The sequence below is a fragment of the Diospyros lotus genome, chromosome 2, assembly GCF_014633365.1.
Source record: "Diospyros lotus cultivar Yz01 chromosome 2, ASM1463336v1, whole genome shotgun sequence".
Classification (NCBI taxonomy): Eukaryota; Viridiplantae; Streptophyta; class Magnoliopsida; order Ericales; family Ebenaceae; genus Diospyros; species Diospyros lotus.
In genome coordinates this window covers 16472877-16495490 of record NC_068339.1, presented here as the reverse complement: position 1 = coordinate 16495490, position 22614 = coordinate 16472877, and the positions used below count along the sequence as shown (strand labels likewise).

The 22614-nt window shown below is 43.7% G+C and overlaps 2 protein-coding genes and 1 pseudogene across 3 annotated transcripts in view; all 3 read left to right on the top strand.

Annotated features, from left to right (window-relative positions):
* Positions 1 to 15081: 15081 nt before the first annotated feature.
* LOC127793807 (probable starch synthase 4, chloroplastic/amyloplastic) overlaps positions 15082 to 22614 on the top strand; it is a 60292-nt gene continuing 52759 nt past the window's right edge. For both annotated transcript variants that reach the window (XM_052324544.1, XM_052324543.1), the window contains exon 1: positions 15082 to 15394. In XM_052324544.1, coding sequence (XP_052180504.1) covers positions 15261 to 15394 — 134 coding nt within the window. In that variant the 5' untranslated portion in view covers positions 15082 to 15260. The remainder of the gene's footprint in view (positions 15395 to 22614) is intronic.
* LOC127793810 (uncharacterized) lies at positions 20273 to 21043 on the top strand (annotated as a pseudogene).
* LOC127793811 (uncharacterized) lies at positions 21115 to 21835 on the top strand. The gene is made up of 2 exons (XM_052324546.1): positions 21115 to 21210; positions 21308 to 21835. Exons 1-2 carry the CDS (start codon positions 21115 to 21117, stop codon positions 21833 to 21835), a joined length of 624 nt encoding a protein of 207 aa, XP_052180506.1.

The following is a 22614-nucleotide window of genomic DNA, read 5'->3' as shown; positions in this document are numbered from 1 at the left end:
CTAGTTCTACGACTTGGATAAAGACACTATTTTTCGAGTTTAAAGCTTGTAACGTGGGTTCACAATAAACGAAAAAGGCCAATAAAGCTCAAAGGGGTTCAGCAAAGGAAAAAATTAATTACAATAAAGGCTATTTGGCTAATGTAGGTTATAACAAAGAGGGCCTCAATCATGTTCATGCATGCATGTGACAATGTGACCTCAAAGAGAATCAAGACAAGTTCTAGAGAAACAAATCCATGGAAGAATATCTCACACAAAAGAAAATAATGAGACTAATATGGATGTGTCAATCTAAAGGCTCAAAATTTCACCAACTTTTGTCTACCAAATTTAGTCACTACCATCATCAACGAAAATAACTAGATTAATTAATTTTAAATTGAAAGATTACTTATTCAATCATGTTATGAATTCTTCAAGCTTTATTGAATCTTGCTCATGACATACACAACTAAAAACTAAAATAGTTTTTTTTTTATTGAAAAACCACACATTTTATCGCTTTCGGATAGTTTTTTCTTTTTGTTTGTAGTGTTTTTTCTATTTTAAAAATTTTGAGCATATTTACGATGAAAATAGTCAAAATGACTTTTTGTTATTTTGAGTTTTTTATAATTTTTTTATTTTTTAAAATATAAAAATAAACAAATTTTTACTATTTTAAAAATTGAAAACGATCTAAAAATACTACATTCTCTTTGAGTTTCAATTTTTAATTTTGAGTTTTGAATTTATTTTTAATTTTACTAGTTTATTTTTAAAAAATATAAAATATTTTCTATTTGTTATTTTGAAAAGTTGTTTGTCAAAACAAAAAACTAGAAAACGCGTTTTATCTGAAATTTTGAGAATAATTTCTTAATAATATTTTATTTAATAAATTAAAATTATTTAATGTTAATATATTATTAAGAAATATATATATATTTTAAAGTTGGTGAATTTTACAATATTTTTTTCTATTTCAAAAATAAAATACGAATAAATAAATAAATTATCTTCTCTTTTTCTTTGATTATTTTGGTTGAAAATAGTTAAAATATTTTTTTGTTATTTTGAGTTATTTTTATAATTTTTTTATTTTTAAAAATGTATTTTTTAAAATAATAAAATAAATACGTTTTACTGTTTTATAAAATTAAAAATAATTTGAAAACAATAAAAAAAATGGACAGAACAAAGCCATACCCTTTCACAAATATATGATATAAGATTAATTTTGGATATTGTTGAAGCGTTGTCTCGGAGGTGTGTGTGTATATATATATATATATATATATATATATGTCGTCTAATATCTGGCACCGGAGCCCACTGTTCGGCCATTTTCAACATTTTTTCTCTTTGCTTCACTCTATTGTCTTCCAGTGCCAGATTAGATGAATTTTCTTAAAATCCATTCCTTTGGGCCGGCCTACATCTTCAAAACACTCCTTCAAGCCCATTATGAACTCAACTTGGGCCTACAACTGCTTTGATCTCGTGGATTCAAAAAGGCCCATTTGAGCTCTAAATTATTTAAATCGGGACCCCACTAAATCAATTACTTCAGCCCGTGCTGTTTACCTTCAAAAGTGGACAGCAGCAACTCCTCCACTCCAAGATTATCAAGAGTTGCTCTGCCTATAAAATGAGAGGTGGGCTTGATTTTTTTTGGTGAGTTTTATGATACTCAATTTAGTCATTATATTTGAAAATGATGCCATCGTGATGTAATTAATTAATATATAATTAATGAAGTATTTAATTTTTAAAATATCATGTTTTTATATAAGTTTATTGAGAGATTACTAAAAGACTTAATTATATTATATAAATGATTAGATTTGATATTCTAAGTAAATTTGGCAAGTCAACTATATGGGCATTAACTTAGAGTTAAACTCCCTTTTATATTCTTTACTTGGATGATTTTAAATAGAGATTTGAACTTATTATGAATAGATGAATTTTTTTTAAATATAATATTATTATTATGCCTTTCAATTAAATTTGAGTTATTGGGCATGTATTTTACCTCAAAGAGGGAATGGTCCAATAAGTTAGATGGCTTATCATCAATTTATTTATTTATAATAGTTATTATATTTGTTAAATTTGCAAAATATTTTAAAAATTTGAGAACATTTATGGAAGTAGAAATATCAAGTACAAAAATTTGATTTAGTAGGGTGTGGAGCCCACACTATAGGCCCCCCACCATGTGCCCCCACCAGACATAGCCTTTTTATGGATAATGCGGATACTTGAGATTTGAAAAATGTAGATTGCGTTATTTTTTATTTTAATTTTTAATTTTGAGTTTTGAATTTATTTTATATTTTTGATTTTAGTAGTATATTTTTAAAAAATTAAAAATACGTTCTCTTTATCATTTTAAAAAATTATTTTTTAAAATAAAAAATTAGAAAATACATTCTCTTTCAAATTTTAAAAATAAATTTTTAATGACATTTTATTAAATGAATTTAATTATTCAAAAAATTAAAATTATTTAATTTTAAATAAATAAATAAATTTAAAAAAATATAACAAGTGTGATCATAATGTGATTATAAATAAGAAACATTAAAATAAAAATTAAAAATGTAAACTAATATTATATAATGTGATTATAAATGATAGGATTGCATTATTAGAAAACGTATTTATTTCAGAATTTTGAGAAAAATTATTTTATAATATTTTATTTAATAAATTTAATTATTAAATGATAAAATTAACATTTTTAATAAAATTTTACTATTAAAATAAAATAATAAATTTAATTAAAAAATTGTTGACATCTTAGTGATATTTTATATTAAATATTATTATACATGATATATATAATATACTTAATTGTTATATGTATTTCCCGCATCACCCCGCATGGGCCAGACTCGGTCCGATAGACCGACCCAATCACCCAAAGCCAAGAAAGCCCGGACGACCTCGTCAAGGAAGGTCCAGCCTCCACCAAAGATCCAGAACTCGTAAAGCGAGCATATGGCGAGCTCCCGGTAATCCCCCAACGAGCTCAGAGCAATCGACTAACGAGCTCGTGAAATATCCTTCAGATCGCTGGACCATCCAGGTCGCTCGCCTAAAACCTCCAGCTCGCATGAGCGGCAAAGCTGCTGAGAAGTCAGAGGTAGGGTTCAATCACTTTATCTGTAACAGCCCATGCCCCTCGTAATGAGGATCCCACTCCCGGCCTTGCGAAGGCGGTAAGAACTGTTTGTCTCCCATTATACAAACACTGTATTTTTATATATTATCTAGATTGTAAAAGCCCCTCAAGATAAATGGAAATAAAAGAGACCATGAGGGGCAAGGAGGACAAAAAAAAATATAATCAGATACCGCCACTCTGGGAGAATGATCAGATGGCGGCCGTGGACTAGGCATCGTTCTGGCCGAACCACGTAAAAGATTCTGGTGTACACGCTTGGAACTTTGGGGGGGAGGGGTTTTCTTCCTTCATTCTCGGTATTTTTGGATTGACTCACCGCGGCCCAAAACGAATCACGGTCGGCCGAAATCAAACGTCGACATTTTGGCCCTAGAGGAAGGGGGCCGCTCTGATCAATAGCCATGGCTAGAGGAAGGAATACTAGAAGTTCCAAGGCGGCGATCGACCCACCTGAAAATCACCACGATCGACCACGAGACTTACCACCAAATGGAGGACCCATTGCCCCGACAGCCGATACTCCTTTGCCGCCGCCCGCCGGAGACGCTCCCGGCATACCACCACGGGTCCCTGTCCAGCCTACTGTCCAAATCACTGGGACAGGGACGATCCGGGACTGGCAGCAGCGCCAGGAAGCATTGGAGAATACGGTAATGCAACTCGCTGACGCGGTCAGAATTCTGGCCCAAGCTCAAGCACGGGCTGTCCACGACCCACCGGCGTCGCCTCGCAGGGTCCGACAACCGCGGGAGGAGAGACACCCACCCGCGGAAGAAGATATCGGGGATAACTATCCGTCCCCAATTCACCGCTCCCCAGTCCGAGAAAGAAGCAGGCGATCGCAAGCCCAGCAATCAGTAGGACCGGACTCAACTATGGAAGAGCTGTATCAAAGGGTGCGACAGCTGGAAGAATGACAAGGAGTCCGCAGCCAGAATAATGGCCGTGGGGATAGGACGCCGTTCGCCAGAGAAATTGAGCTCGAACCCCTGCCCCGGAGGTTTAAGGTCCCAAGCATGCCACAATATAATGGGGACAACGACCCCTATGATTACCTGGATGCGTACAACGTGCAAATGGATCTACAGACAACCAGCTCGCTGGCTAAATGTCGCGCCTTCCCAGCAATCTTAGGAGACATCCCCCGAGCTTGGTTCAGGAGCCTTCCGCCTCGTAGCATCAACAGTTGGGAAGAGTGCCAACAGAGGTTCCTTAACCAATACAGGGCTCTAAGGAGGCAGCTCGCGCCACCTTGCCACCTCGCCACCGTATTCCAGAAAGCAAACGAGCCATTAAGAGATTACATCGCCAGGTTCATGCGCGAGGTGAGCAACGTCGAGGATCCCTCGGATGAAAGTATCCTAACGGCGATCTCTGCCGGCCTCCGAAAAGACGGAAAGCTCTACGAGAGCATCTACCGAACCCCGGTCAAAGACCTGGGAGAATTCTATGAACGAGCTTCCAAGGAAATCCGATGGGAAGACGCCTTCGGGACGAAGAAGCCCGTCGGGTCGAGAGAAGAAGCTGGGGGCTCCAGCCAGAATAAGAGAAGGCACAACGGAGACGCCGGAAGAGAAGCTCGGGGGAGCGCTCGAGCAATGAAGTGTTCAAGCGAGCTCAGAAGGCAGAGGGAGATGAGCGACCTCATAGATCACAGCGCTTTGACAGCTACTGTGCCCTGTCAGACCCCCAAGAAAGGATCTTCGCCATCGAAAGGAACAAAGAGGAATTCGGGAAGCCCAACCCGTTAAGAACCCCAAACAAATTCGGAAACAAAGAAAAATTTTGCGCGTACCACAACGAGGCGGGTCACAACACCTCGGAATGCTGGGCCCTAAGGGACGCCATCGAAGATCTGATAAGAAGAGGTCGCTTGAAAGATTACGTGGTGCGGTCGACTAATCAACCAAGCCAGCTGCCGGTACAGCAGCAGCCTCCCACCGATGATGACCAATCACCGGCTGTACGAACCATCTACACGATCCATGGCGGGCCCCACCTCGCTGGATCCTCCCACAAATCCCGCGACAAATACATACGAGAGGCCAACCATGTCTTGTTAGCGAGATCGGGCGAACAGCCGGTTCCCGCGAAGCGGCCTAGGGGTAACCCAATCCCAGAGAAGATGTTTTTCTCGGAAGAAGACGCCAGAGACGTCCATTGGCCGCACAACGACGCACTCGTTATACGAGCCCAGGTCGGCAACTCTGAAGTGCGAAGGATAATGGTGGACACGGGCAGCTCGGTAAATGTAATGTATAGAGCATGCTTCGATCAGATGGGTTTGGGACCGGAACAGTTGAGTTCGTCCCCAGAGCCACTCTATGGGTTCACGGGAGACGCAGTGATTCCCGTCGGTCGGATCAGCCTTCCCCTCACCATCGGGGATGCGAACTGCCAGGCCACTACTTTGGCAGAATTCCTAATAATTGACTGCCCCTCAGCATACAACGTCGTACTCGGAAGGCCGGCGATGAACGACCTGGATCTAGTCACCTCAACCAGGTCGCTTACGGTGAAATTCCCGACCCCCGACGGTGTAGGGTGTGTACGAGGCGAGCAGCACCTCGCAAGACGTTGCTATGAGGACGCCCTGAAAATGGGAGCAAAGGGAAAGAAAGTAAATATCATCGCAAAAGTCGGCCCGCGATCAACCGGCCGATGGGAGGACCTGGATCCACGCGAGGTCGACTGCGAAAAGCCCACCGGTCCCATGGAAGAGCTCGAAGATATCTCAGTCGGCGAGGCAGATGAGGAAAGACACCTCAAGCTAGGCAAGAGTCTAGCCCCCGAGGTAAAATCCCAACTTACAGATTTCCTTAAAGCTAACCTTGATGTATTCGCATGGAACCACGAAGATATGGTGGGAATCGCCCCAGAAGTCATGTCACACAGGCTCAACGTAGATCCAGGCTACAGGCCAGTGCGCCAGAAGAGGAGGCCAATGACTCCGGAGCGTTATACCGCTCTTAAAGAAGAAGTGGAAAAACTCTTGGCGAATAATTTCATCAAGGAAGCCCACTATCCGGTCTGGGTGGCCAACCCGGTCCTAGTAAAAAAGAAAAATGGGAAGTGGAGGACCTGCATCGACTTCACCGACCTGAACAAGGCCTGTCCTAAAGACAGCTTTCCCCTCCCCAGAATCGATCAGCTCGTGGATGCAACGGCTGGTCACCGCCTCCTCAGTTTCATGGATGCCTATTCAGGCTACAACCAAATCCCCATGAACCCCACGGACCAAGAGCACACCTCGTTCATAACCGACCGGGGGCTCTATTGTTACAAGGTCATGCCCTTTGGATTGAAGAATGCTGGCGCGACCTACCAGAGGCTGGTCAATACGATGTTCGAAACACTGATCGGAAAAACCATGGAAGTATACGTTGACGACATGCTGGTAAAATCCGAGCAAGTGACGGACCACGTTTCAGATCTAAGAGAAACGTTTGGAGTCCTCAGGAAATATCAGATGAAGCTCAACCCGCTCAAGTGCGCCTTCGGTGTAGCCTCTGAAAAATTTCTTGGGTTTATGGTAAACAACAGAGGCATTGAAGCCAACCCAGACAAAATTAAGGCTCTGCTCGACATGAGGTCGCCCATAAGAAAGAAGGAGGTGCAAAGCCTCAATGGTCAGGTCGCGGCTCTGAGCCGTTTCATTTCAAAGGCAACTGACAAGTGTGCCCCGTTCTTCGAGCTTCTAAAAAAGGAGAAAGACTTCAGATGGACAGAAGAATGCGAGTTCGCATTCCAACAACTAAAGGAGTACATGGGACGGGCCCCACTGCTCGCCAAACCTAAGGAGGGAGAGAGGTTGACTTTGTACTTAGGAGTATCCCAACAGGCTCTCAACGCGGCCCTCGTTCGGGGGGAAGAAGGGGTGCAGCACCCCATTTATTACGTCTCCAAAAGCCTAATCGATGCAGAAACAAGGTACGCACCAATCGAAAAATTGGCTTACTATCTAATAGTGGCATCAAGGAAGCTGCGACCCTATTTTGAAGCTCATGAGATCGAAGTCCTGACCAAATACCCGTTGAAACAAATCCTCCAAAAACTGGATACCTCAGGCCGTTTACTAAAATGGTCTATTGAGCTCGCTCAGTTCGACATAAAGTACAAACCAATGACGGCGATAAAGGGTCAAGCGTTGGCAGACTTCATTGCCGAGTTTACTGGGCCAATTGACGAGGAGCCGAAAAACCTGAAAGGACCGTCCTGGGAACTATACGTCGATGGATCATCGAACGAACAAGGAGCGGGAGCCGGGGTTATGCTAATAAGCCCCAAAGGTCACAAAATCCTCTGCGCCCTGAGGTTCGGTTTTTTAGCCACCAATAATGAATCCGAGTATGAAGCCTTATTAGCAGGACTCCACCTGGCAAAGGAAATACGAGCTGAATTTTTGGAGATCTTCAGCGACTCTCAACTAGTTGTCAACCAGGTGCGGGGAGAATACCAGGCCAGAGACACGAAGATGGCAGCATACTTACAGAAGGCACTCGAACTTTTAGCCACTTTCGAAAAATATGAAATGCATCAAATCCCCCATTCCCAGAACTCTCATGCGGACGCTCTGGCTCGCCTAGCAACTGCCCGGGACGCAGAATTCTTGGGGGACATACCTGTCGATTTTTTGGCCACCTCGAGCACAGAACAACGAGATGAAACGCTACTGATCACGGTGCCCCAAAACTCATGGATGACCCCCATCTTGGAGTATCTGCAAGACGGGAAAACTACCAGAAGACAAGCTGGAAGCACGTCGCCTGCGAGCTCAAGCCGCCCGATATTGCATCTACGATGAAAGACTGTACAAGAGGGGATTCTCAGCCCCACTCCTGACGTGCATTGACGGCACCGATTGCCAGTCTGTGCTAGAAGAAATTCATGCAGGCCACTGCGGTAATCATGCAGAAGCACTCTCTCTGGCACAAAAGGCCCTCCGACAAGGGTTTTATTGGCCCACCGTGAAGCAAGATGTCATAGAGACGGTCAAGAAATGCGAGAAGTGTCAAAGGTTCGCCAAGGTTCCGCGAGCTCCGCCGGCTTACCTGCAGCAGATGAGCAGCCCTTGGCCCTTTGCCATTTGGGGCATGGATCTAATCGGGTCGCTGCCCACGGCTCGCGGAGGATGCAAACATGCCATAGTGGCAGTTGACTATTTCACCAAATGGGCAGAGGCCAAAGAGCTCGCACAGATCACCAGTGCGAAGACACAAGCTTTTACATGGGATAACATAATCTGCAGATTCGGAGTGCCACAGCAAATAGTAACGGACAACGAAACCCAATTCACCAGCGAGCAATTCATCCAATTTTGCGAGTCAATGGGGATTCAAAAGAGTTTCACCGCCGTTGATCACCCCCAGGCCAATGGGCAGGTCGAAGCAGTCAACAAAATAATCAAGCAGACCCTGAAGACAAAGCTTGAGGCTAGAAAGGGGGCCTGGGTGGATGAACTGCAAACAGTGCTATGGACCTATCGGACAACAGCCCGAAGCAGCACTGGAGAAACCCCATTCTCAATGGCGTATGGGTCGGAGGCTATGATCCCCGCTGAGAATAAAGTGGCCAGCCATCGAAGGGCCACCTTCAGCTCAGATCGCAATAACGAGCTACTGGCGGCTAATCTGGACCTGCTCGAGGAATCAAGAGATGTAGCTCGCGTGAGGATCGCCATTTATCAACAAAGAGTGGCACGATACTATAACAGGAAGGTCCGAATCCGACGTTACAACGTCGGAGATCCGGTACTACGTCTAGTACTGCCAGGAGCACGGGCGGCAAGCGATGGCACCTTAGGTCCTAACTGGGAAGGTCCATTTATCATCAAAGAAAATTTGAATAACGGAGCATATCATCTGGCAAACATGGACGGTCTCCCTCTCCCACGAGCTTGGAACGCAGAACACCTTCGTCCTTACTTCAGATAAATATAATCGTTCTTGCCTATGCTCCGTCTTTTTCATTACGAATGACTTTCATGATTCTGGTCAGAATTTATGAACTTTCATTGCACTTTATTCTTATTGGTATTCGATTGAATGCCCCCGTAACGAGGGGTCGAGAAGCCATGGTTTGCGAGCTGAGGCCTAAATAACCTAGCCGCGGCGCTACGGTCAACGGCTCAACCAAGCATTCACCTTGGTCCCTCCCTCAGGTCGTGGTTTGCGAGCTGAGAACCAATCATCTTGACTTTATGTCATGGTTTGGAACCTACTGAGCAACCACTTCCACAAGTAACCCCGAGCTTGGGTTCGCTAGCCAAGGTCCTTTTATCTTGGCTTAAAGCCATGGTCTGCGACCTACCTGGGTGTTCCCTCTCAGTTCAAATAAAACTTGTAGAAGCCACTGGGTGTTAGCTGAGGCCGTAACGCGACCTACCTGGACACATATCCCGGCCGTACAAGTCAAACGAAATAACAAGCCATGGTGTGTTAGCTGGGGTCACTCTATGACCCGCCTGAACATATAACTTGGTGGTACAGGCTGCGCTTTCACTAGCTGGGGTCCTCCTGTCTTGGCTTAAAGCCATGGTCTACGACCTACCTGAGTGTTCGCTCCCAATTTATTGAAAACTTATTAAAGCCTCAACATTCCGGCCGAGGCCATGGCATAATCTCATACCCTAGCAAACTTTGCGTATTGGACCCTATCAGCTGAGGTCCGTCTTAACTTGGCTAAAAATAAAGCATTCGCGACCTATCAGGTACACGCCCTATAACGAGCTTCTCAGCCACCACATGTTAGACAAGATCACAAGGCCATCCGACTTTACATATATCTCGGGAAGGCTCTCGTTATTTCGTCAAAATATGCCGAACGGGGTTTCCTGGAAATTGCCTAAGTATGAGTGTTCGCCCTGATTATTACAACTATCATCAACGAGCTAGTTAAAGAGCGTTAGTCTACGAGCTGATAAAACTCCGGATCTACCTGGACCTATGTTCGAACAGTTTATTATCAAGTTACATACTCAAAAGTTCCTTATCAGTGAACCTTTCAAAAATACGGGAGCTTTGTTGAAGAAATTTTTAAGTTATACCATGAAGAAGTTACTTTCAAGTCATGCTTCAAGAATCGTCATGCCAAAACCTCGTCAGAGTTAACTTGAATTCGCGAAGAAATCTGAGGCAACGTGCACAAAATGCCAATTTTTATTATTAGATGAAGCTCACATTACAAAAAAAAAAAAAAAAAAACATGTGGGAATCCTAGCTAAGAGGGGCGTTTGGTTCTGCAGGATCAACCTCGACAGGGCGAGCTTCAGTAGGTAGGGTCGGCTGGAGATCGACCTCGACAGTCCCGGCTGGGCAAACCTCGGCAACCTCCATAGGAGGCTCCTTGGCAGTCTTACCAGGCTGAGCCGCGGCGACCCCGGATAGCTCGGCCCCGACCTGAGGAGCTTGCGTTGCGACCAAAAACGAGTCAAGGGGACTAGCATCATCAGCATCCTCCGCGGCCTCGGCAGCATACCGAGCCACCTCCTCGACAGCCTGCGCACCAAAGAAGGAGAAATCCATCTCAGGATGGTTCACCCAAAGGGTGTATAGAAATGCCGAGCAGGTGTCGGATCTGGTCTCCCTACACGCTGCGTCCATCCGCTCTCCGACCTCCGCCCTTATATCATCAATGGTCCTCTTGGCAAGCTCCTCGCATCGGACGGCACGATCATCCGCCCGTGTCCGCTCCTCCTTCGCCGCCCTAAGCTCTGCCTTGGTTGATTTGAGTCGCTCCTCAGCCCTCCGCAACTCCCCCTTCGCTCCATTTAGCTCACCGGTGAGCTCGGAGTTGGCTTGCTCCCACATGTTCTTCGACCTGCGAAGCTCCTCGTCGAGATCTTTATTCTTCTGGATCTCCATCCTCAGACGCGTCAAGCAACCCTCCACCTCCTTTTGAGTGGCAAGGAGTTCGACCTGGAGATCTTTCTTCTCGTCCGAGAGCTTCGTTATTTCGGCCTTTTGGGCGTTCTTCTCGTCCTCAAGCTTCGCTATTTCGGCCTGACGGGACATGCTCACCGACTGAAGCTGCTCCTCAAAATCTTTGTACTGAGCTCGGAGCTTCACGGCAGCAAGAGAAGTCTGCAAAAGAAGAAATGTTAGCTCATTAAAAAAGTAGGCTAAGAAACCGAGGTACGAAGAGTTCCTACTTACCACCAGGCTGTGACGGGCGACAAAATCACAAAGGGGGATTCCCTTTAACTTCGGGTCGTCGAGGGGCTTTGAGTTCGGACCCAGGAAGTCGGGCACGGAATCCAGGAAGGGACCAACAAAGACCCCTCTTAGCAGGGCCTCCACGGCCAGCTCCTTCTCACGGACCCTGACCCGTTTGGCCCTGATATCCTCCCCCTGTTGCAGCTGGTCCGATCTCCGTTTCGAGCTGGCAGCAGGAGCGTCTCGAACCTCCACTGCGACCTCCTTCCCACGGGCTCCACTCGAACCATGGTCTCGGGAGGCAGGGGGCCGATGCCCCAGCTGCAGATGAGCTTGCTTTGACTGTTGGGGCTGACGGGGCAGTGTTCTTTGCCGCTGCTCCTGCTGCCCCCCCGCGACTGTTGGGTTTGCTGCTGCTGAGGGCGTGATTGCGGCTGCGGCTGCTCTGACCTGCCATCCCGCGAGCTATAGCTCGGGGTTATGGAGGACGTAGTGCTCGACCTCGCCCTATGACGCTTCGGTTGGAGGAGCTCGAGATCAACCATATTATCGTCTTGGTCGGCTTCCCCTCTTGAACTGTTCGTCTCAGCGAGCTGTAAGCCGGAAGGGAGAATCTCCGCACCCAAGTCCCTGAAATGATCTCCCTCGATAGTCTCGGTGCCAAGAGGAGGGGCGAGCTCGTATTCGCGAAGTAGCTCGTCCGAAAGTTCAAGAATCTTCGAGCTCGACTCCGCAGCCACAAGTTTGCCAAGGATATCAGTCTCCTCGGCCGATAAAATCGGTTTCTTCCCCCTAAAATCTGCATCAAAGCATGAGCAAGTTAAAATAAGCACTCTCGGAGCAAAGGAAAGATTTATGAGAGCTCATATTCTCTTACCAGGGGTGAGTGTGAAGCTACAATTCCTAAGTAGAGAAAAGGAAGGGCAAGACACGAAGAACCAACTGGACTTGTAATCGCCCACGTTGGACTTCCCCTTTGCTTTACCCTGAGGAAGGGCGGCCTTGTACGGAGAAGGACGAGCCGCCAGGTAATACAGCCCGTCCTTGGCATTTTTGAAAGAAAATAAAAATCTTATCAGTTTTGGCGAAGGGAGAGGAAGCTTGTTTATAAGGAATAAAACGGCCAAAGAAGTAAGTTGGGCATACGAATTCAGTGTTAGTTGGAAGGGGGCGAGCTTGACGTCGTTCAAGAGGGCGATAAGGTACGGGGCTATTGGGAACCTAAAGCCAGACTCGAGGTGTTGGGGGCTAATAGCTATGAAATTGGCTGGCGGGTAGGCTGCATGGGAGCTCGATGCAGGGATGTATATTCGGCAGGTCCTAGGGAGACGAAACTCCTGAGCACAAGTCATCACCTCGTGAAGCTTGGCCTTGGACGAGAATCTCTTGAAGACCGCAAGATCAGCACTCCCACCAGCGATCTGATCTTGAACCTTCAGCTCGGTTTCCCGAGAGGTCGGGACGGCGACCTCCCTGCACCCCGAGCTCGCACCCCCAAGATTTTGGCCCTCCATAATGAGACAATCTTCGGAGCTCGAAGTGTCGTTTTCTCCTACGATATAATTACAGCGCTTTTGACCTGAATTTCCACGGTGTTGGTCGGACATCTACAAAGGAAAAGAGAGAACAGTCAGGTCGCAAGTCGCGAACCAGACCTCAAGAAACTAGAAGAAAAACCCTAAAACGTCCCCTAGGTCTTCCAGGCCGAGCGCTTCGCAAAAGGGGTACCGCCTAGGGCGGAGGGGCTGCAGCCGCAAGCCCGGTGTTCCATGAAAAGCTAATCCTAAGGTCATTGGACCCAAAGGCCCAGCAAACGACAAACCGAATCGTGCCGTTTCTCCAAAAATGAGAACGACATCGATCAACGAAGCCAGAGAAACCACCGACGGCTAACCAACGGTGGACGACCTCACAAGAAGAAGAAGAAAGTCACGACAAACTTACCTAAAAGTTGCGCTTGACGACTGAATGGGGACTCGTACCAAGCACCGGACGAGAACGACAGATGTCTGAAAGCACGGCGATAACGGAGGCCTCGAGAGAGGAAAGAGAAAGCAGGGAGGCAAATGTTTGAAGGAGTTTCAAAATAGCGTGAAAGAAGAAGCGGGTGGACACTCCCCACTATTTATACTGACGGCCTGGTCCATCCCAACCGTCGGATCGAATGACGACTTATCACATGCTCCGCATCCAGCAGCCGCACAACAGCTTGTGGGTCCCACGAGTGTAATCATGCGCAGAAATGGGGAGGGGGCGCGCATTAAATGCGCTGCCGACAAAGCGTGCTGCGTGGAACGACGAGACTTAAGGTGATTGGACAGAAGTCGGAGGGATGGAAGAACAGCTGGCACGCGTCAGTTCCCAGCACGAAGATCGTGCCGCGAACTGGGGGGCTTATGTTATATGTATTTCCCGCATCACCCCGCATGGGCCAGACTCGGTCCGATAGACCGGCCCAATCACCCAAGGCCAAGAAGGCCCGGACGACCTCGTCAAGGAAGGTCCAGCCTCCACCAAAGATCCGGAACTCGTAAAGCGAGCATATGGCGAGCTCCCGGTAATCCCCCAACGAGCTCGGAGCAATCGACTAACGAGCTCGTGAAATATCCTCCAGATCGCTGGACCATCCAGGTCGCTCGCCTAAAACCTCCAGCTCGCATGAGCGGCAAAGCTGCTGAGAAGTCAGAGGTAGGGTCCGATCACTTTATCTATAATAGCCCATGCCCCTCGTAATGAGGATCCCACTCCCGGCCTTGCGAAGGCGGTAAGAACTGTTTGTCCCCCATTATACAAACACTGTATTTTTATATATTATCTAGATTGTAAAAGCCCCTCAAGATAAATGAAAATAAAAGAGACCATGAGGGGCAAGGAGGACAAAAAAAATATAATCAGATACCGCCACTCTGGGAGAATGATCAGATGGCGGCCGTGGACTAGGTTTCGTTCTGGCCGAACCACGTAAAAGATTCTGGTGTACACGCTTGGAACTTTGGGGGGAGAGGGGTTTTCTTCCTTCCTTCTCGGTATTTTTGGATTGACTCACTGCGGCCCAAAACGAATCACGGTCGGTCGAAATCAAACGTCGACATTAATAATATATTATATTTTTAATTATAATATAAATATACTATATCTTTTAAATTTTAAATAAATATATAATTTTATTTTTAAAATTTAAAAATATTTTTTTTCTCCTTTCTTTTCTGTTTTCTCTTTTCATTTTTAGAGCCAAAACATGAAAAATAAATTGTGTTTTTCATAATTTAAAGATTGTTTTGGTTAAAAACAACAAAAATAACATTTTATTGTTTTGATTTTTCTTTATAATTTTTTTTATTTTTGAAAATGTATTTTAAAAATGACAAAATAAATATATTTTTATTATTTTAAAAAATTAAAAATTAAAAATAACTTAAAAACAATAAAGATAACATAACCGTAGTTTTTAAAAATATTTTCTCTAAATATGTTTATATTACTTAATTATAAAAAAGAAAACAAAATAAAGATTTTGATAAGAATTTAACAGTAAAAAATTTAAATTTTTATATAAGTAAAAAATCAGAACAAATTAATCTTAAATTTTTTAAAATTAGTTAATTAGACTTACGATGATTAATGATAAAAAATAACGAGTTAGGATAATTTAAACTTTTAAATATTAAATTTCATAAAAATAAATACTAAATTAAAATTAACGACTGAAGTTTCGATTTAGTCTTTTTATTTGTGCTTTCAGGCGATCGCCGCCTCGGGAGTTAGCAGCAAGGCAGGAAGAGATTTCTGTGTGTGGTGCAGCGTGCACTTTGCTTAACTCAGTTAACTCAGGAGCAGTCGTTGTGTCCAAGCAACACCTCTGCTCTTTCTCTCTCCACAAGTATTCTCTCTCTCTCTCTCTCTCTCTGCGCGGACAGCAAGGAGCTTCAATGGCGGCGAGGCTATCAACCTGCTTTCTGGCCTATGGATGGAGTGGCGTCAATTGTAGACACTGGAATGTACGCTCCTCCCCCTCTCATCGCTTGCTTCCGGCCTCCTGCAAGATGCGCCACCGAAACCTCAGGTTCCTCTCTCTCTCTCTCTCTCTGCACAAATAAATTCATTGCGCATCCTGGTGGACCGTTTGAATTGCCGTGTTGATTGTGAAGGTCTTTTAATTTCCGTGCGTGCGTGCGATCGCAATGAATAAGTGGTACCAATGTACCGGCTGAAGATTTATCAGTTTCCGGTGTGGAATGTGGATGCAAAGATTGATTATATAGTTATAGATATTTCTACACATGAAAGGGTGGAGAAGAGAAAAGAGTAAAATTCATTATGGCTGTATAATGTCCGCTATGATGAATTAAACTTGGGGAGCGGCCAAGGTGAAGTTCAGTGTATGCACCTCTTGGTTAATTGCTCTGGTGGCTACTGTGTTCTTTGTGTTGCTTCAGGGATACAACTGAAGGGATGGGGTGTGGCACTGGCTACAATTATTTTCTTTCATCGTGCAAGGGTACAGGGGACTGGAAGCTTGGTTTGACAGGGGATGATCAGTTGTGGCATGTCTTTGTTTCCTCTCGAGTGTTACATGAAATTTCGGGTCTAGTGCTATTTGACCTAAAATATCTAAAAATACCCAAAATATCTGAATTAACCAAAAGGGGGTGGAAATCCGTTGGTTCATTTCCTTTCTTTCGTGTTTGTATTTTCCTGAATTAATGAGGTTAAAAGTAAACAAATTTCCCTTTCCACACACTAATAAGTAGGGGAATTCCTGACCCAATGATCCTTAAAGTAATCAAATATATGAAACTATTGATGTCCTATTTGGAAATGGCCCAGTTATTTGTTCCTTTGTTTCCTGGAGACTGATTTTTCCAACCAAATGGACTTACCGGAATTTGACTTGTTTTTAGTGGCTATGATGCTTTAAACATCATCAACTTCATTAATTTTTGATCTAGTTTTGTAGTTTTAGGTACTGGATAGACCCCTAAATGCTCGTTTTTCTATTAATGCAACACTCATCTCTACTTCTTTGTTAATTTTAATTTACTGCATTATACAAAATGCGCTAAGGATTCTTTGCAACTTCCTTAGAATGTGAGAGAATTGTTGATAAAGATCTCTCCCTCTCTCTTATAAAAGAAAAAAAAAAAAAAAAACAGTACTTTTGGTTTCCTCACTATTGCCAGGTATCATAGAAATTTCAGAAACCTTAATGTGTGCCCCTAAGATTGTCTGAAATTTCAGGTGTTCTTAGCTAAGTTATCCTTTCATAAAATTTCTTATCCTTGGAGAGGTAATAGCCAGTCATGAAATCAGCTTGCTTCTTAAGTATAATGGTGTATAAAGTATACTGTTCATCTTTTTTAGCTGTCTAACTTAATGCATAATCCAAGGAAAAGTTATTAAGTTCTTGATACGTTTATGTGTTTAATTTGAGGTGAAGGTGTGTGATGAGATGATGTTAAAATGCTATCACAGAAGTTATTAATGCACATGTCAAATTAAAAGTTGCTACTGGAAGTGCTGCATAGCAGAGCCACTAAGTGGAAAAGCCTATTTGTTGCAACCTCACATTTTATTTTTGTGGGATAAGTAAAATAAAACTACAATTTACATTCCTTGGCTCATAGAACACAATAAAGCATAAATAAATCATCCTAGTAATAGGCTAATATTCAGAGTAGCACAATAACATAGTCAGGATTGATTGTCAACCCTGTGAAGACTTACGTGATCCCTGTTAATTCCAGGTTGACAACATTGAGCTTTAGATGCTCCCTTTGGCTGCAAAGCTGGCTTTTACCCTAGGTGCTAAGTGTAAATGCATTTTTGCCTGGAATGGAGTCATTAAGAGACGGGAGAGCATACTTGCCTCTCATAGGAGTGTCACGACCCTAGGGAGTAGTGTGTAATATTGTAAAATGTGGGTCTAAATGAGGAAATAAGGGAGTTAGTAGAAATGCTATGAACGACTAATTGAAGCCATTGGATAGTTAGAAGATAGTTGATGTTGCTAGAGGTCTTATAAACATGGACCTATGGCACTTTGAGAGATATATTGGAAGTGAATAATCAATCTCTCTCTCTCGATTCTCTCTTTTTGTCTTCTTTCTTTCTGTTCTCTTTCTTCCTATCAATTCTCACGTTCATATATTACCAAATTGCAAGCCCTAATTTAAGGGCTTGACACAGTGGTATCAGAGCCGGCTCCATGGCTCTCAGTGCAAGTGAGCAGTGACGGAGGTGATGCCGACATTGCAGTGTTTGCCCGAGACTAGTAGTGGCTAGTGCATAGCTTGTCGTTGTGGGCGTTGGGCTGCAAAGCGTGGTGGTATGTGTCAAGCTTGGATCTGAAGAGGGGTTGTCTTCCGTAATTCTGGAAGGATTGGCTTAGGCGGGAAGAATTTAGAGAGAGAGATTAAGAGTTGTCGAGAGAAATGTGAATTGAGAAATGAGAGGGAAAGGAAACCGTGGAATAATCCTCACATGCTTCCCCATCCTCAACTTATCTGTATTTATAGAAGGATTACATAGCTTGGCGTGACAGTTAGGAAACCAGCCCATGCGCGCGCCATTTGAATTATCCCCTACTAGATTATTACAATTTTGCCATTATACCTTCTAATTACAATACAGCTATACCCTTGGTCTATGATAGTATGTTATGGTCTACTACAGGGTGTGAGGCTTGTCCCACACATAGTTATCAAAGGCGCGCCTAGGCGCCTTAAGGCGCCAGTTTGGCGCCTCGCCTGGGCCGAGGCGAGGCGGTTTTGGCGAGGCCCTCGCCTTGCGCGCCTAGGAGCTGGGGAGTGAGGCACGCCTAGGCGCGCCTCATGAAATTGAGGTCTTCTACTAAATCTTGCAGCCCAATCGCGCTTGCCTCTCCTCCCGACTGCATCCAGCCGCGCTTGCCTCTCCTCTCCAGCTCGCTGCTCGCTCCTCACTCCTCCCGACTATAGCATTTGCCGCGCTTGCCTCTCCTCTCCAGCTCGCTGCTCGCTCGCCCGATCTTCCTCTTCCTCTCTAGCCCCAGCCGCGCCTGCCTCCTCTCTTCCTCTTCTCTCCAGCTTGCCCTCGCCCGATCTTCTTCTTCGTCTCCTCTCCAGCTGCGACCCCTTCCTCTCTTTCTCTCCAGCTCGCCCGATCTTCCTCTTCCTCTCTAGCCCCAACCGTGCCTGCCTCCTCTCTTCCTCTTCTCTCTAGCTCGCCCTCGCCCGATCTTCTTCTTCCTCTCCTCTCCAGCTGTAACCCCCTCCTCTCTTCCTCTCCAGCTCGCCCGATCTTCCTCTACCTCTCTAGCCCCAGCCGCGCCTGCCTCCTCTCTTCCTCTCCTCTCCAGCTCGCTGCTTGCTCGATCTTCCTCTTCTTCTCTAGCCCCAGCCGCGCCTGCCTCCTCTCTTCCTCTCCTCTCCAGCCGCGACCCCTTGATCTTCCTCTTCCTTTCCTCTCCACTCTCCAGCAGCGCCTTCCTCCTCTCCAGTCTCCAGCCGTGCCCTCTTCTTCTATTCTCCTCTGTCGAGTCTGCCCACGGTCTTCTCCTCTCTTCCTCGCCTCTCTTCTCATCTGCTCTTGAGCTCTTCAAGTTAAAGCTGCTAAGGGCCTAAGGCTGCCCACGTCTTCTCCTATATTCATAATTTCATATTGTAAGTTCTTTACTTGTATTTTATTTGTTTATTTCTTGCATTTTTGCCCAATTTATTTTGCTGGCAGGTGGTTGCTGAAATTTGCTTCAAGTCTTTATAGTTTATTTCTATCATTAGGAGAATTTTGTGGAAATTGGAACTGTGTTGCAACAGCCCAATAAATTGCGTCAACCACTTCCAAAACGGACCCGGCATGGAATTATTTTGAAGCTGATCCTAATGATAGAAATATCACCACATGTAAATTTTGTCGTAAAGTAACAAAAGGTGGTATATTTCGGGCGAAACAACATCTTGTGGGCGGTTTTAGGAATACTAAATCTTGTCCAAAATGTCCTCCATCAGTAAAAGAAGAGATTGGAGAGTACATGCAAAAGAAGAAAAATAACAGGGATGAGCGAAATATAGCATCGTTAGATGATGATCTTCAATTTGGTGAAGGGTATGATGATGATGATGATGAGCCGCTGCCTCAAAGTAAAAAAAGACCCAATATATCTACCGGAAGTGGAAGCGGTATTGGTAGTGTTGGTAGTGTTAAAGGGCCAACACAAAATGGTCCACTTGATGTTTTTCTTAAAGACCCAAAAGTTAATGTGTTGAAAAGCAAGGGCAAAAGAAAGCAAACAAGGTTGGGTGAGCATGATTTTGCAAAAAAAGAGTTAAGAGCTCGAGTTTGTAGAAGCTTTGCACGATGGGTGTATGATGCAGGCATTCCATTCAATGCAGTGACATATGACAGTTTTAAAGTATTTATAGAAGCAGTTGGTCAGTATGGTCCGGGTGTGAAGCCGCCTAGTTACCATGAAGTCAGGGTTCCCCTTCTCAAACAAGAGGTGGAAGCCACACGTGAAATGATGAAAGATCATGAAGAGGCGTGGGCCAAATATGGATGTTCTATTTTGTTAGATGGCTGGAAAGACAAGAAGGAAAGGACATTGATTAACTTTTTAGTCAATTCTCCTAAAGGAAGTATGTTCTTGGAGTCTGTTGATGGTTCTAGCTATTCAAAGACTGGGGAAAAGATGTTTCAATTATTAAGCAAATGTGTGAAAAAGATTGGAGTAAGAAATGTGGTGCAAGTGGTCACCGATAGTGCTTCAAACAATGTTTTAGCAGGTATGAAATTCATTTTTGTAATTTGTATTATGTTTATAAATAGAACAATTTGAATATTCATTAGATATTTATTATTTACTAATATCTTGTTAATTTCACTCTAAATAATAACAGGAAGATTTTTAGAGGCAAAATATTCAACGTTGTTTTGGACACCATGTGCAGCGCACTGCTTGGATTTAATGTTGGAAGATATTTTCAAGTTGCCTAATATGAAGAAGACATTTGAGAGAGCTGTTATGGTGAATAACTATATCTATACTCGTTCGGGTCTAGTAAACATGCTTAGAAGGTTTACTGACAAGAAAGAGTTGTTGAGGCCTGCAAAAACACGGTTTGCAACTGCCTTTATCACTTTGGGCAGGATGCATAGTCTGAAAAGCAACCTTAGAAGGATGTTTACCTCCGAGGAGTGGATGACAAGCAAGTGGGTAAAAGAAGCGGAGGTTAAAAAGGTTGTAGAAGTGATTTTGATGCCTTCTTTTTGGAACAATGTTGTATTTGCTTTAAAGGTGGCTGGTCCATTGGTGCGTGTATTGCGCTTAGTGGATGGTGAGAAGAAGCTTGTTATGGGATACATATATGAGGCCATGGATAGGGCCAAAGAAGCGATTGCTAACTCTTTTAATGGGGATGAAAAGAAGTATGCACCCATTTTTCAGATCATTGATAATTGATGGGATGTTCAGCTTCATCGCCCCTTACACGCAGCTGGTTGGTACTTGAACCCAGAATATTTCTACAAGGATGAACGTATAGATCCAGAGATCATGACTGGCTTATATGAATGCATTAGAAAGTTAAATCTAGATATAAAGGTTCAAGACCAAATTGATGCTGAGCTTTCGATGTATAGCAATGCAGATGGGTTCTTTGGAAACTATATGGCTATTAGAAAGAGAGCTGAGAAATCACCAGGTACACATATATTATATATTACATTATATATATAATCATTCTAGATAATAGATTATAACTAACCCATGAATTTTATTGGACAACTGAATGGTGGGCTTCGTATGAAATGTCAACACCCACGTTGCAAAAATTTGCAGTTAAAATTCTTAGCTTGACTTGTAGTTCATCTGGGTGTGAACGTAATTGGAGTGTGTTTGAAAATGTAAGTGCATTGTACATATAACACTTACAATTTTTATTAGTAGTTGGTTTGTTTCATGTAGCTTATTCTTAGTATGTTTTTGCATAAATTGTTGCAGCTTCATACTAAACGAAGAAACAGGCTTGATCAACTTCGTTTAAACGACTTGGTGTTTGTGAAATACAATAGAGCATTGAGGCGTCGGTATCAAATGCGTGATACCATTGACCCTATCATATTGACTGACATTGATGAAAGCAATGAATGGTTGACTGGAAAACTTGATGAGGAGAATGATAAAGATGATGAAACTGTTTTTCCAGATGACGTTGGGGATGGGTTGACATGGAGTAATGTTGCTGCGGCTGCAGGAGTTGGAGAGCCTAGTTATCAATTTAGAACTAAACAAACTCGATTACAATTGGGATCAACTTCGGCTTCGACTTCAAAGCGGCAAGTAAATCAGGAGATTGAAGAGGAGGAGGAAAGTGAGGCAGGGACCGAAGATGATGAAGACTTGGAAGAGGGAGAAGAATTGAGAGATGAAGAAGAAGATGAATGGGTGATTGAAGGGGATGATGAAGATATTGATCTTGATGTTGATGATCTCCTTGATGATGATCGATTAAAAACTTCTTTATATTGATTGTGGACTTGTAGTGTTTATGTGTTTGTTTAGAATTTTGCATTATAATTGGTACTTGGTAAAGTTTGAGACTTTAAGTTTGAACTTTGATGATGTTTCTAGTTTAGAATTTGCATGATGAATGAATTAACTTTGATGTTGTTAGTTTATAGAATTTGAAGATAATGAATCATGAATGTGTTATTATTGATAATTTGATAGTTGTTTATGATTTTACAAGATTTTGAGTTTTTTTCCTAAAAGGTGCGCCTTGCTTCGCAAAGGCGCGCCTCGCCTCGTGCGCCTCGCGCCTCAGGCTCTAGGACCTTTTGCGCCTCGCGCCTTTCAGAACTATGGTCCCACATTGGAAGCTCAGGTTCTTGGTATGAGGTTTATAACCTCTTAGGTACCCTCCCTTTAACAGCTAGCTTTTGAGGGTGAGTTCTACCCTAGAGTTGTAACAAAGAGGCAACATTTGTCTAAACATAGGAGATTCACTTTGATTAGGAGCAGTCTTTCTACTATTTGGACCTATAGGATGTCTTTGTTTGTATCTCTTTATTGTTTGTTAAATGCTTGGAAAAGTTTCAGAGGGATATCCAAAATACCCTTACCCAATTAGAGAAAACACATGAAAATAAAAATTATGTACATGTTTGCATCTATGGTCCCCAAACATCATAATGGATTAAAGAAAATGGCTTAGATGACAGTTTATTGCTGATTAGATAGGACACCCAATAGTGTTTAGAAATTACACACATTTCACACTAAAAACTACTAAGGTCTAGAGTCCTAAA